Here is a 16111-nt window from a genome sequence, read left to right as displayed (position 1 = left end):
TAAAAATTAATATTTAACACACATTGCCATATATACGTACATTTGTCTTTTAAGGCAATATTTGCCGATGAAGAATTTTTAATATCCGTTAGTAATTTGCCAGAATTAGGCAAAGATGTTGTTGTTGCCGTTTGTTGTTGAATGGACGTTGCTGGAGAATTGGGATTGTTGTTGATATTATTTTTCAAAATAAGTAAATTTTTGGTAGCCACAGGACCTTTAAATAAATTCACTTTTTGTTCCAAAGTGCAGACAATCGACATTGTAGAATTGATTTGCTGCAACTTGGAATTGTTGTTGTTTTTATTTCTTTGTGACTAACTCAAGTTTATATCATCTCTTCTTAATGTTTTTTTTGTAAATTGAATTAATTGTTTTTTCCAAATTTTTAATTATTGCGCATTTTTTTGTTGGGATCTTTTTTTTTTTTTTTGATTAATCAAAGCCTCCACACTTGAATTCAATTTGTATTGTTTTTGTATTTGTTGTTATATTTTTGATTATTTGAAATGTGCTCACAACAAAAAAGTCACATTTTCTAAAGTTCTTTGCACTTTCGAATCAAAAATTCTAAATTTCTCAGCTACTGCAGCTGCTGCTTTTGACTGTTGTCTGCACTCAAATATGAGATTATGGAATATTATTATTATTGCTCTTGCTGCTGTTTTTGTTCTGGATTTAACACAAATAATATTAATAATAATTGTGTGAAATGTGAAAACATATATTTTGTATTTCTTTGTTATTGCAATACACTTTTTAGGTTCTCTATCTCTCTCTGTCTATCTCTTTTGGGTAATGTTAATAGGAATTTGGGATTTTCCTTGTTTGTTTTTATACACGATTTTTTTGGCTTTTATAAACACTCATCATTTATATTATCAATTACTTAGTTGTTATTGTTATTTTTGACAGAATTTACGTTTTAGGCATTCATTGGTATTGCACCATAGTCACCATTCATTTTCTGGGAATTACTCAAATTTAAATATAAATCGTTTCAATTCTAAGAAAAGCTAAACTCTGTTATGCATTCTCGAATCTCTGTCTGTTCTAAATCCATTCATATAAACACTGTAACACGGTGTATGATTATTAGTTGTTTTTTTTTTTTAATTATTGTTATTTCACCGTTCACACTTAAACATTTTTTGAGAATGTTTGGATTTGTTCTATGTTTTAGTTAAATATTTTTTGTGGATTAATCCCGTCTACCACGACAACGATTGATGTTTGTTTTTATTTCTAGATTTCTCTTCTTTTGATATTTCTTCCGCTGTTCAGTTTTGAACACAACCGAACCGTTAGACAGTCAGCAATTGATTGAATAGAAAAGCTTTCTCGGCATCAGCTCTTTCACTTTGGCCAATACTGTTCGAGTTCTTGCCGTATGGCTGTGGTCACGTTGCAGCAACACGTATTTGTGTGTGCAATGACGTTAATGCTGCCCCGTCATCTTCACATACACCGCTGCTATCCAACACACCACCATAATCATTATCGAACTGTATGACAACACCGCTTAATCTTGGTTGGTTGGCGAGAAAGTTAGTTCGAATGGTTGATGCCAACATGTTCGATGAGAACAAAGAAACCAGTTCTCATTGTAGTGGTATGTTTATTCTGTAGGTCATTGAATAAAACAAAGTTTCGTAAACCAAAAGAAAAAAATTAAACAAATTCTATGAAAGCAGAGTAAGAAATGTTGAGGCAGCAACGCCGGCAGCAGTTCTTATTAACACACATACATTGTTGAGTAAACCTAAATGTGAGGGGAGGGTGTTTGTTTGCTTTTAAGACAGACAGTGGTCTGGGATACCGTTTCAGTTATAACGTGACAAATTAGATGAACTAATGTATAAGTAACTCTATCAACAAAATAATAATAAGAAGAAGAATATCGATTAGAGCAAATAAATCGATTTTGTGGCAATGATAAGAATTGTATCGGAAGAGGGTGACTTTCCCACATGCCGGAAAATCGCCATTTCCAACTTTTTACAGTCAAAATTGTCTATGAATAATAACGAATAACATATAATGCAGCTCTCCCTATAAGAAATTGATTTTTATACTTTATTCAAAGACTTTTTACTATCATTGATTTTGTATTATCACAAAACTACTGTGGCCGGCATAGGTTCTTTCTCGTTGTTGCTTTTATTTATCGGATTTTCTAGATTTCAAAATAACATCCATCTTTCGTCTTTCTTTTTATGTGTGTTGTCATTAGTAAACCGCTGCCAGCAAACATATCGAGCCAAATGGTTGCAACCCATATTTTCGGTAAAAGTGAAATTTTCTGCGGCTTGAGTTTGATAATATTGCATACATATACTTACACATTCGCTCACACAAACACACTAAAAAATTCTGCCGGATATAAGAATTTCTTTGTTTGAAAACAACCGTTGTTCGGTTGGTTGGTCTGAATGCATAGTGAAGTTCGAGAGACTGAGAGGGAGAATAAGGAGAATTTTGTTAGCTCGTATGGGGGGCTGTGTGTCATTCATTGAATAAAGAAAGAATCACAAAAACAACAAAATCAACGACATCCAGCGATCACATTGCAGAAACGGCTGTTGAGTAATCACTTGTAACGTATTCCTCCATGTGAATTGGTTGTTATGTGTGTGTGTGTGTGCATGTGTGTTTAGAGCCATATTCGCAAGAATAGATTTTTCTGGTTGTACTCTTAAACTGTATTTTGGGTTATGTTTGCCACCGAGTCACTTCCCCTTTCTCCATCCCTATATAATGATTATAATTTAGCATTATTCTAGGTATGAGGATGCACGAACAAAATAATAAGTTAAGTACAAGTTAATCATAATGACGATTTCTAAAATGTTATGGTACATTCTTTGTTGTCACTAACAGGAATGCTAGCTGCACTCATTGAGTAAATTTCGAAGGTGACATTTAGTCATTATTGCAATGAGAATAACTCTAGCTTTAAAACATAATTTATTCCCTTAGTTTACTGTAATTTTAAAAGGTTAAATAAAATTTTTGGTTTCAAAAAAATTCGGAAAAGTGCTGATTAGTCTATTATTGACACATATTAGGGCATGCCAAACATGTTTAGTTGGAGCAATCACACAAACTTTCATGCCACTTTAATGATCCATCCATTGTTGTAAAGCAAAACGTGATTTTCTTCATCACCATGAAGAGAGTAAGTGTATGAGTGTGATTTATGTGAGTCAAAAATGAGGTGAAATGCGCTATGGTGGGTAATGTGTGGAGGGGGCAGGGGGTGTATGTTTATGATGGTCTCAACCAATGACGCAAACTTAAGAATGGTGTTTTACATTCAAGCTTTGTTGGTTTTTAGAAAATTCTTTTTTTTCTTTAAGTTGTGTTGTTGTTATTTGTGTAAAGTTTGTTTTTCTGCTTAGGTGATGTGTTGTTCACCAAATTTCAATTTCTTAAGTTTATAGCTTTTTTGTGATACAACTAGCTTGATGGTTGGAATTGTTATTGTTAATTGTGTTACTAGCGATCATGATCGTTTTATTAATGTTAATTATTATCATGACTTTCTTTTTAAGTTATAGAACTCCATGATGAGGTTTTGATTGTGTATGTGTGTTCACTTGAAGTCATTTTGTATTTGGGTTAAAATGTTGTTTTTTTTTCAAAGCAAATAAAAGAAAGAGAATAACAAAAACAACACAATATCGTAAATTCACTATTAGCCCACTTTTCCCTCACTACACACTCTACACTCTCGATGGTAATGTGTTTATTGAAGTTGTGCTTTACTCCATTCTGTTTGTCTACTACGCCATTCAATTTCAATTTTCTTCGAGACATAGTGTGTGTGTATGTGAACAACATTATAAAGTTGTGAAGTTCTTATATTTTGAAATTGCCTAGATTTCTATTTCACATTCATGTACAAAGATTACACTCTAAAGACTAACCAACATTCACTTGAATTCAATTCGTGACCCCACGGAGCATTTTATTGTTGATTTTTTTTGCTTAAATAGTATAATTTTGTTTTATTATTGAATTGTTTTTTAGCTTTCCAAAAGCCCGTTATTGAAATTAAAATGCATATAGAGGTCATTGGCTTTATATAAACATTTATGGAATGCAAATTCATACAAAAACACATCACTACAATAACAAAAAAAAAAAATAATAAAAAAATAAACAAATTAATCTAAAACCTTTTCTTTATATAATATTTGTATTTATAAAAAAAAGTCTAGCTAAGTGAATGTATAGCGTATAAGTGTGTGTGTGGGTATGTGAATTGCTGATAATAATAAAAAAATTATTTAAAATTATGCACCTTCTTCTCATTCCTGGTAAATAAAGAACCTTCCAAGTCTTTATGTCTATACGAGGTTTTGTTGATAGAAACACCCTCATACGTTGCAGAAACGTGAGTTAGCACCTGAGTATTCAACGGGTGAGAGCGGAAGGGAGAGAAAGAGAATTGCAATATCAGTTTATAACTGTTGATAATACAAAGAGTAAATACTTAAAGGCTAGACTACAACAACACTAGTTTAAGAGTTTATGTAATGTTCTCAGAACATTTGGGAATATTTTGAGAAAGTGAGAAGGGAAATTATCAGTTCCGCAAAATGTTGCTATTAATATTCAATTACTAACTGGAAACCATCGCTAAAAATCCCAGTTTTATTGCTAATTGTCAAATATTCATATGTAATTATTTATGGAAATCCACTATAAGAACAAATTGAAGACAAACATTAAAATTTCTAAAACCACGAATAAACTAAAATGTTACAAATTCAATTCCAAGATTATTTATAATTAACAATTAAGCTTTGCATCATTAACTTTTCGGAGTGTTTCAAACTCGACTTTGATATGCATTTCAAATACAAATAGTGATTGCAAGTAGTTTTTATTCTTAATATTTTTATTGATTTAATTAAATTACTTGAATTAATTGTAGACCAATTATCATCCTAATAGAGTTCTAGTTCAAAGCTTAGAATTGATTCGATTAAGTCAAGTTCAAATAGGAAATAGGGAATTCTAGTAAATCCCCAGCCGTAAACGTGACTAGCGGTAATAACAATCAAAGTCTAATACAAACTTCATTACTTACAACATTTTTGTTTTTATTCTGGCCGACAATTACCAGATACTACAATAATAATAGTGCTAATAATATTTGTATATTTTTTATCTATTCAACAAGTAATTTATTGTAATGGATGGTGGATGCTTGTCACGTGTACCACCTGCTTATGGCAATGGCAACCCTAGAATTTGTGTAACACGAACCCCATGGTTATGGTTCGGCGTTTGTCTAGATTCACGTGGTGCCGACAGTTGTTGCATCACTTTTGTCAATCATATTTGTACACAGAAATTGTTTCGTAATAAATGCAATGAAAATAATAAAATACGTCAACAAACCCTGAGACTTAGTGATATTAAAATGGGTCGAAATAGTGTAGCCAAAGGAAATACACAGATTTCAGTATTTGATTCAAGATTTTATGGTTGTCGCTAGATTATTAGAAGAAAATGTTTTCCTCTCTCAATAAGTCTATTAATTTTCCTTAATATGAGGTGTATTTGCATTCAAACTAGTTTCCTACAATAATAATTAATGCAAATAGCTTCATATTCATTTCGAATCACATTTAATATAACAATTGCAATGTTTTTGTTTTTAAGATATGTGATAAATACACCATACTACACATAATGGAAATAGTCAAAATGTGAAAAGAGAATAACCTATCGCGAATGTATTCATGAGATGTTAATATTTTTAATGTTGTTGTTTTTTGTATTATATTTATACCCTAAACCACATAGTGGTCAGGGTATAATAAGTTTGATCGGCCAAAAAATGTGCCTACCAGAAATATTGATTTTAGACCCCATAAAATCAGAATCACCTCCTGAGTCGATCTATCGCTTGGTGTCCGTCCGTCTGTCCATGTATTTATTGTTCACAGGATACCGGTCGCAATTATTAACCGATTTTGATGAAATTTGGTACAGGGAGTTTTTTGGGCACAAGGACGAACGCTATTGAATTCGGAAGAAATCGGACCAAATTTAGATATAGCTACCATATATATGTATCGCCCGATTTCGACAAATGGGGTTACGTGAAGCTTTTTTACAAACGGATCGTCACCAAATTTGGCAAAAAATAATCTTTTTCATCGCCTTTCAAGTCTGCAAAATTTCATATAACTCGGTTCAGATATATATATAAGTCTCATATATATATATATATATATATATATATATATATATATATATATATATATATATATATATATATATATATATATATATATATATATATATATATATATATATATATATATATATATATATATATATATATATATATATATATATATATATATATATATATATATATATATATATATATATATATATATATATATATATATATATATATATATATATATATATATATATATATATATATATATATATATATATATATATGTGTACCGCCCAATTTTTCTAAATCACTATTTATCAACCGATCTTACTCAAAGTTGCCTAAATGTAATCTTATATAGCACTAACTATGTGTGCAAAAAATCATCGAAATCGGTTCAGATTTAGCTATAGCTCCCATATATATGTACCGCCCGATTTTGAAAAATTTGCCCCTAATAACTTTATGTTTGACCATAGAGGTCCTATTTCTTAACTGATCTTACTCAAATTTTGCACAAGGTAACCTTTTGTGGTATTAATCAAACCTGCAAAATATTATGCAAATTGGTTCAGATTTACATATAGCTTCCTTATATATGCATCGCTCGATTTTCCCAAATTTGGCCATAGTACTCTTATTTATTAACCAATGTTACTCGAATTTCAAATTTTGATACCGATCGTATTTTTACGTACTTGTAGCTCTTACATAAGAATATTGCTCGATTTTTACAAATTTGTATTTATTACCCACACTAATTGAGGGATTTTCTCTCCTTTAATAATGGGCTCAATATTAGTGGCATACTAACTCCGTAGGTGCAATATCAACTACAGCCAGTGTTACTAGAAGTAGGGGAAATTCCCTATATGTACACGCAAAAAAATAATTCTTTCCTCCCAAACGAAATTTTGGACAAACAAAGTTCGTTTCTCATTTGCTTTTCGCTGTAAGGAAGTGTATTTGGAAGAAAAGTATATACTTTTTGTGATAAACGTTTATTCTTTTCCAGGATGTAAAAACAATTTCATAAAGACTAGCCCAAAAAAAACATTATTTTTTTGCTAATTGCATTGTCCCTCACATCTTTCTCACATCCACGAGGATTTTTAGTTCTTAACACCTTTTCCTGTAATACCAACAATGTAGAAGAAATTATACGATTTTATAAATTTTTAAAATTTTTTTACCTTTTGCCTGGACGGAGAATCGAACCGCGGACCATGCACATTGTAAGCCAACACACTAACCACTGAGCTATGTACCTGTTATGGTCATCAATAGATAAATATCCATATAAGTTATATTTATATAGCATAGCTTGCGGCGCCCACGAACCGAATAAACAAAGTTTATTTAACAGAAACAAACATTTAGTTTGGCACCGTGGAGCAGTGGTAGCTACGTCCGACTCTCATGCCAAGGGTCGTGGGTTCGATCCCTGCTTCGGCCAAATTTTTTTTTTTTGCTTTTGTTTTTTTACATATATTCCAGATATATTCGGAAGATTCCGAAAAAATGTTCAACATTACATTGTACTATATTAAATTTTGAACTGTAAAATGTGTCTTATTAAAGACCTAAAGTCAGAAAAGAACAGTGTTTGATATAAACGAAATGGACTGTGTCGTTATTTCAAAAATAACTTTTTTATTGAAAAAATAAAAATTTTGTAACAAACGAATTTTTTTGGTGATAAAAGTTTAAAAGTTTCGAAGCAATTCAAAAAACTCTAACAAAAGAAAAACGTTTTCGGTACACGTTTTCCAAACGTTTTTTTTCTTTGCGTGTAGGTTTTTTTCTAATATTTAGCGTCTTGTAGGGACGTAGGGCTCCAATGTAGGGACATTTTCACTCAACGCAATTTGTAATAATTTTTACATTTTGGTGGCTCTAAAGGAGGAAATTAGAAGCCGGTAAGGCTTGATCTTTAACAATGTGTGGTAAAAACAGTTACCACTCGTGCCAAAAAATCTAAAAAAATTTGAAGATTACCACAAATGTACCAAACAAATATTTCTAGAAAATTTTTTGTCAAAACTTTATTCCTGTAGAAAATTTTGTCAACATTTTATTTCTATAGAAAATTTTGTCAAAATTGTATTTCTATAAAAATTTTTCTCAAAATGTTATTTCTATGGAATTTTTTTCTCAAAATTTTATTTCTATAGAATTTATTATCAAAATTTTATTTCTATAGAAAAATTTCTCAAACAAAATTGTTTATAGAAACTTTTTCCAAAACTTTATTTCTATAGAGATTTAACAAAAAAAAAATTACTATTTTTTGTAGAATTCTACCAACTCTTGCAAACGTGTGGTGGTAATACAAATTTATTTTCTAGGTTATATACGTTGCATTTTCATGTTTTAAGATAATAAGGTACTTAGAACCATTTTTGTTTTGTAAAATTTGTTTAAATTTAACGAAAAATATTGTTTGGGAATGTATGGGAAGGTAGGGAACTTTTTTTTGGCTTGTAGGGTAAACCGAACAACTTCCCTGGCAACACTGACTAAGAGCTATAGTCAGATTGAGACAAAACACCCACAAACATGTACCCCTTAATTTTCTTAAATATGCAACTGCGGTTTATCTCCCATACCTATATCAATGTTACCCCAGAAATGGTTATGATTACTAATTCAGTAAGGGTGGTTTAGGGTATAATATAGTCGGCCCCGCCCGACTTTCTACTTACTTACTTGTTTTAGTCTGTTATTTAACAGTATAGTTTTTTTTTCTACGATGCTCTCAGAGAGCATAACATAATATGTTGTACAGAATGTACATGAGAGAGAACCTGTACTCGTAACGAACATGTAATGAATAAGAAATATCATCAGCATTACTGAGAGGGGATAAACCACCGCTCAACAACTTTTTGGTATTTGGCCTATGTATGCAAGGGTAATGGGTTCACGGTGGCTTAGTTCAAGTTCATACAATTCTTAAAAATAGTAAGAACGAACTACGGCGTGGATAATATGGCGCCGATGATTTATTCTTTTTTTTTTGGTAATTTTTGTTTTCATGTTGTTTTCAAAGGTAAGAAAACCTCAAAAAACATCATTTTGTTTTCGCATTATTGAAATCTCAAAATAAAAAATTATAAAATTAAGTTTACAAATTGACCTCAGTCCAATAAAATTTTCTTTTATATGAAGTTACCCATTTTAAAGACATATCTCCCAACTCTAAGGACAATACTTCTTTATTGGAAAGTCTGTCGACTATTTTTTCAAAAAACACTTTGTATTAAAAGCATGCTAAGCTTTCCAATGCTAAGCAAAACTAGCATTCTTATTTTGTGGACAAGAAATCTTTTTATTAACGAAAATATTTTTCGGTGCATATTCTCTTTTGCTCGATGGTCATGATGCGGGGTATATCGCATTTTGTTCAACTTTTTTTACACTTATTTTCCAAATTTGCAGAATTTTCAAAGTATCTTAGACGTATGTATGCCAGTGTAATAAATCTTAAGAAAATTAATCCTCCAATCAAAACATATTCTCTCACGTTTAACAACCAATTGTTGATGAAATCCAATTCGCAATATGTCTCGTATGAGCTGTAATATGTCTGTTTGTCAAAACCCAGCCAATACATTTGTCGTGTGTCCGTCCATTTATCCATGTGATTGTTTGGCAACTGTATTGGTTCTAAGCTAACGTCTAACATTGTAGCGAAATTTCCATGTATAAAATTATAGAGGTCTGGTAAAAACAAAACACAATAAAAAAACAATGTAAATATGAGAATATGTAAATATTCTCGTAAACTGCAGAAGCAACAACAACAATAACAACAAAACCGGTATCATAGAGAGAATGTTACGAAACTTTTAATCGATTCAAAAGCAGCATCGGAAAGTATGGACGATTGTAGAACCATGGCAAACACGTAATAGAATCACTTATTCTCCAGAGTAAAGCTACAAGCACAGCCCCATACAATTGCCTTCCCTTCGTCCTCCCTCATCTCTCTCTCTCAGTTGCTGTTAACTCAAAGCTACAGTTCAATCCATTTAAAATACCTAGGAAAGCTGCGACAGAGTTATTTTTATACGACCCAAAATGCCACCAACAGAAACAAATGCATTGACTTGGAATGAAACTATGACTACGACAACAAGCCAGCAGCTGACTCACGTGTAGGCAAATGTGCTCGTTGTTGAAGTCCAGTGCAACGATCTCAGTACTTTTCAACTCACATGTTTAGAACGGACGTGTGGTATATGTCGCCATAGAAAGGGTGGTAAACTTTTGTAATATAGTGGTCTCTCATTGATGGATGGGGACTGAAGGCATTGGGATGGATGGATAGGTAAACAATTTAGGGTTGATTGCCCAATCAGCTGTGTCATGATGAGTTGGTGTATACGTAACACGTTGCATAGTCGGCCAAAACAAATGAACCACGAATACGTAAAAACCTCATCGGTATAGTGGCAGATTGTTAATGTGTATCGAGGCAAATTAAAAAATAATTAATTAATTAAATAATATTGAGAATACTTTGGAAATATTGCATAAGGCCCTTCGATGATATATTCAAGGATGTTATATGATATACGGTATAGCCTACGTAAGTTTTCAATTTTTATTGAATGCTATGTATATGTAAAGTAATCAACAATTATGGCTATTTAACCATTCAATATTTGTTAAGGATCGTATAGACTTTTTCAATCATTCAAATTCGTTAGGAAATTGCTTTTGCAATATTCTTAGCGGCAAGGGTTAGTACTCATTGGATCATGTTTGGTACACATATTGGATCAATCGGAAAATATGTTAATACACATTTTAAATAAACATGACTCTTTTGATTTTCGAAATGAATGTCGCTCTCTCCCTTTCTGACTTTTATTTATATATGATCTTAAGCACGATGGATTATCACTTCCAGTACTAATTCGTACATAAATTCATTAATATGTTTGAGATTGGGGAAAATACAGAGTAATGTAATAGAAGTCAACAACAAAGGTCTCAAGGTTCTTACCTTACATATGTAAGGGTTAAAAATAAGATAGAAGAAAAATAAAATTCACGAATGGTCCTTTAAGTTACACTTGATCCAGCGATTTTCAAGTTTTTTTTTTGCAGTGTAAAAGATACGACTCATGTAATATTTGACTGACACACCGTTGGCATCATCTTTCTGGCCATTGAAGAATTCGCCTTCTTCTCACGATAATAACTATACGTGAATCAATAGAATATTCGTGACTTACGAGAGATTTTGTGAGTCTCAACAATTTCTTATCATTTGTATTTGAGCGAATTCTTATTATCATAAGTGTTGGGACTAAAATGTATCCGATCATTTACGGCTTAATATGCTTTTCACATAGAGGAGTTTTCAAGCATTCAAATTCGTTAGGAAATTGCTTTTGCAATATTCTTAGCGGCAAGGGTTAGTACTCATTGGATCATGTTTGGTACACATATTGGATCAATCGGAAAATATGTTGATACAAAGGTTATCGCTATGCCAGAAAAAAGTGTCATATTCAACTGTGCCTCGAAAGGACACATTTTAAATAAACATGACTCTTTTGATTTTCGAAATGAATGTCGCTCTCTCCCTTTCTGAAGAAAATTTTTAAATTAAAATTTCTACATAAGAAACTTTAACTGCAAATATTTTCAATATTTTATATAAAATAGTTCATTGTAGAGTTTTCTATGATATATGGCATATGGCATGGCATCAAAGCGTTCATGGTTGCGTATACGTATCATTGTGAGCATAGAGAGCATACGTATATGTATTGCAAGGGAAACCGTTATTCATCATACGCACCAGAGAACAATTCACCATAGAAAAAACACTCACTTTCATAGCTGTAGCTACTAACTCTAAACCACAAAGCTATTGTTTAAAATCAGTTTTCTGCGCAGACAACAATCAAAAACTTGTTGTTTGGGTTTTTATTATGTCAATTGCATATATGTTTTTTACATACATTTTTATTTATGTAAAAATATGATGTAGATCATATTTTACGAGAAAAAAAAAATAGATCTTCTTTTTATACCCTGCGCCACACTGTGGAACAGGGTATTATAAGTTAGTGCATATGTTTGTAACACCCGGAAGGAGACGAAATAGACACACGGTGTCTTTGGCAATAATGCTTACAAACATAACACTTAGTCGTATAGTCAAGTGTGCAAAATTTAATTGAAATCGGTTCAGATTTAGATATAGCTCCCATATATATATTTCGCCAGATATGGACTTATATGGCCCCAAAGGCCAGATTTTTGGCCGAATTTGGTTGAAATTTTGCCCTAAAAACCAGAGTTTTGGCCCAATTTGGTTGAAATTTTGCACAGGGAGTAGATTTAGCATTGTAGCTATGCGTGCTAAATTTGGTTGAAATCGATTCAGATTTAGATATAGCTCCCATATATATGTTTTTCTGATTTCGACAAAAATGGTCAAAATACCAATATTTTCCTTGTTAAATCGAAAAGTTGTAAAAATGACTCTAATTTTCCTAAACATCTAATACATATATATCGAGCGATAAATCATAAATAAACTTTTGCGAAGTTTCCTTAAAATTTCTTCAGATTTAAATGTTTCCCATATTTTTTACTAAAATTGTGTTCCACACACAAAAAAATTTTTTTCTGATTCAATCACGAAATTAATTGATCCAATTAATTTTTTAATTGAAATGTCTTCAATCACAGAAATGATAGTATCAATTAAAAAATTAATTGAAGGTCAATTAAAAAATTAATTGATCCAATTAAAAAATTAATTGATACTATTAATTTTTGTGATTGATTTTTGTTTCAATTAAAAAATTTGTTGATTCAATTAAATTTTTAATTGAATATTTTTTAAAACTCAATTAAAATTTTATTTGGAAAATTTTTCGTGAAATTTTTTTCTGTGCACCCTAGTGCATTAGCCAACTTAAATTTTGAGTCTATAGATTTTGTAAAAGTCTATCAAATTCTGTCCAAATCAAGTGATATTTAAATGTATGTATTTTGGACAAACCTTTATATATAGCACCCAACACATTTGACGGATGTGATATGGTATCGAAAATTTAGATCTAAAAAGTGGTGCAGGGTATAATATAGTCGGCCCCGCCCGACTTTAGACTTTCCTTACTTGTTTTATAATGTTTCTCCATTTTTTATATTTGTTTAAAATTAATAAGCTATGTTTTTTGTGCTATTGCAATAGAACTGATGTTAATGATTAGTTACGCAATTATACCGTCGTTTGTATAAACAATTTTTGTAATAGATAACCTTAAAGATACACAATCCCTCTCAACTGAAGTCGGATAAAAAATTTTAATTTTGGTTTTTCATTTGAATGTTTGTGTGTACGATAGTCACCAAATCTTATTTAACAAACATTATTTTCCCAAAATTATGCACTATACACGCAAAAAAATAATTCTTTCCTCCCAAACGAAATTTTAGACAAACAAAGTTCGTTTCTCATTTGCTTTTCGCTGTAAGGAAGTGTATTTGGAAGAAAAGTATATACTTTTTGTGATAAACGTTTATTCTTTTCCAGGATGTAAAAACAATTTCATAAAGACTAGCTCAAAACAAAAAAAAACATTATTTTCTTGCTAATTGCATTGTCCCTCACATCTTTCTCACATCCACGAGGATTTTTAGTTCTTAACACCTTTTCCTGTAATACCAACAATGTAGAAGAAATTATACGATTTTATAAATTTTTAAAATTTTTTTTTACCTTTCGCCTGGACGGAGAATCGAACCGCGGACCATGCACATTGTAAGCCAACACACTAACCACTGAGCTATGTACCTGTTATGGTCATCAATAGATAAATATCCATATAAGTTATATTTATATAGCATAGCTTGCGGCGCCCACGAACCGAATAAACAAAGTTTATTTAACAGAAACAAACATTTAGTTTGGCACCGTGGAGCAGTGGTAGCTACGTCCGACTCTCATGCCAAGGGTCGTGGGTTCGATCCCTGCTTCGGCCAAAGTTTTTTTTTTTTGCTTTTGTTTTTTTACATATATTCCAGATATATTCGGAAGATGCCGAAAAAATGTTCAACATTACATTGTACTATATTAAATTTTGAACTGTAAAATGTGTCTTATTAAAGACCTTAAGTCCGAAAAGAACAGTGTTTGATATAAACGAAATGGACTGTGTTGTTATTTCAAAAATAACTTTTTTTATTGAAAAAATAAAAATTTTGTAACAAACGATTTTTTTTGGTGATAAAAGTTTAAAATTTTCGAAGCAATGCAAAAAACTCTAACAAAAGAAAAACGTTTTCGGTACACGTTTTCCAAACGTTTTTTTTCTTTGCGTGTATAAGCATATAATCTCAGGTATTGCAATTTATAAAATAAACCAGTGCAATAGACATGTGACTGTGAGATAACTTAAAAATTTACATCATTTAAAAAAGGGAAATCTTCATTGTGATCACGTTTTAATAGCTGATGGATTATAAAAACCCTTTAAGCTTTGGGAAGATGCAGCTGCAACTATAAATAAAAACACTGGCATATTATATCAACAGCTACAACAGCAGGGGAAAATCCAGCGACTATCAATAACTATCCAGCAAAAAAAATTGGAAGTTGTTCCACAGACATTTCTTTTACAGCCCATCCCAGAATCCCCCATAGAGTTTTTTCAACTTCCGATGCAGTCCTTTTGGACAAGTCCACAAACATTTCTTCTAAAGCGCATCGTGGGATCCCCCAATGATTTTTTCCACTTCCGATGCAGTCCTTTTGCACAAGAGCACAAACATTTCTTCTAAAGCGAATCTTGGGATCCCCCAATGTTTTTTCTACTTCCGATGTAGTCCTTGCGGACAAGTATTAGAAAGAACGCAATCAGGCTATTTAAGGTGCAAATTTTGGACAATTAAATTTTACAAAAAAAATAGAAAACTAATAAAAATTATAAAAAATTTAAAAAATGATAATAAATTTTTTTTTTCATGCCCGGTGGGATTTGAACCTGTGCCGTTTGACTTTTTCGCTTCCATGGAAGTTCTTTTGAGAAGGTTTTGCAAATTAAGAGAACTTTTAATATTTTTTTGATTTTCAATGCATAACATAAAAAAATAATTTTTTAGAAAAATATTTGATAAAAAAATTGCCGCTGGTGAGATTTGAACCTGCGTTTCTTATTTTTTCGTTCATACTAATAAAGAACATCTCGAGAAGCAATTAGAATGTTATTCCTTGGTGTCGTATAACGATCATATCACAAACATTTGAATTGACATTTCGACGCTTTATGTTCAATGGCGCTTATGGCGGAGTGTGCTAAGGTGTTCTGTTATGGTGCCATCAAACCCAGGTTCAACCCCTGGTCAGAGCGAAAGAGTTTTTCAAATTGTAAAAAAGATAATAGGAAAATAATAGTGTAATAAAAAATATGGTTTAAAAAATGAAATTGGTTAAAATTTTTTTTTCGCTTTTTAAATTTCTTCATTCAAATTAACTTCCAGGGAACAACTTCTAAAGCAATGCAAAGGATCCAAAAAGGGAGTACTTCCGTCCTATGACAAGCCCATGTAAAATTCATTGGAGATAATCCAAGTTTCCACTACTTCCGGATCACAGATTGGGGATCCAAACAACATTTTTGGAAGCTCTTTTTTTGCTGGGTAGACTTAATAAAAGGAATAAATAAAGGAAGCTAAAGTATTGACCAAACTGTCAATATTTTTGAAGAATATATTAAATAGCTACATTTATTCCTAATTCATTGTCATGATAAATACCAATCGGTTCAGAATCATCTACTTCTAAGTACTCTAACTAATCCTGAATTTGCGTCCATCTGGTTTTCTATTTGTTGCACATAATTTTGATTGGAATGCTGCTTAAAACTAAGT

At 31.4% G+C, this 16111-nt stretch overlaps 1 protein-coding gene across 2 annotated transcripts in view; it reads right to left on the bottom strand.

Annotated features, from left to right (window-relative positions):
* vri (nuclear factor interleukin-3-regulated vrille) overlaps window positions 1–16111 on the bottom strand; it is a 66052-nt gene that overhangs the window by 7228 nt on the left and 42713 nt on the right. Inside the window, exon 1 of one of the 2 annotated variants that reach the window (XM_075297845.1) lies at window positions 41–1360. The exons of the other annotated variant lie outside the window; for it this stretch is intronic. Coding sequence (XP_075153960.1) covers window positions 41–263 — 223 coding nt within the window. The 5' untranslated portion in view covers window positions 264–1360. Of the gene's footprint in view, window positions 1–40; window positions 1361–16111 lie in introns of those variants that run through there. 2 annotated transcript variants of the gene reach the window in all.

Source organism: Haematobia irritans, chromosome 2 (assembly GCF_050003625.1).
Source record: "Haematobia irritans isolate KBUSLIRL chromosome 2, ASM5000362v1, whole genome shotgun sequence".
Taxonomy (NCBI): Eukaryota; Metazoa; Arthropoda; class Insecta; order Diptera; family Muscidae; genus Haematobia; species Haematobia irritans.
The sequence above is the reverse complement of the archived record's forward strand: the minus strand, read 5'-3'. Positions and strand labels throughout refer to the sequence as shown.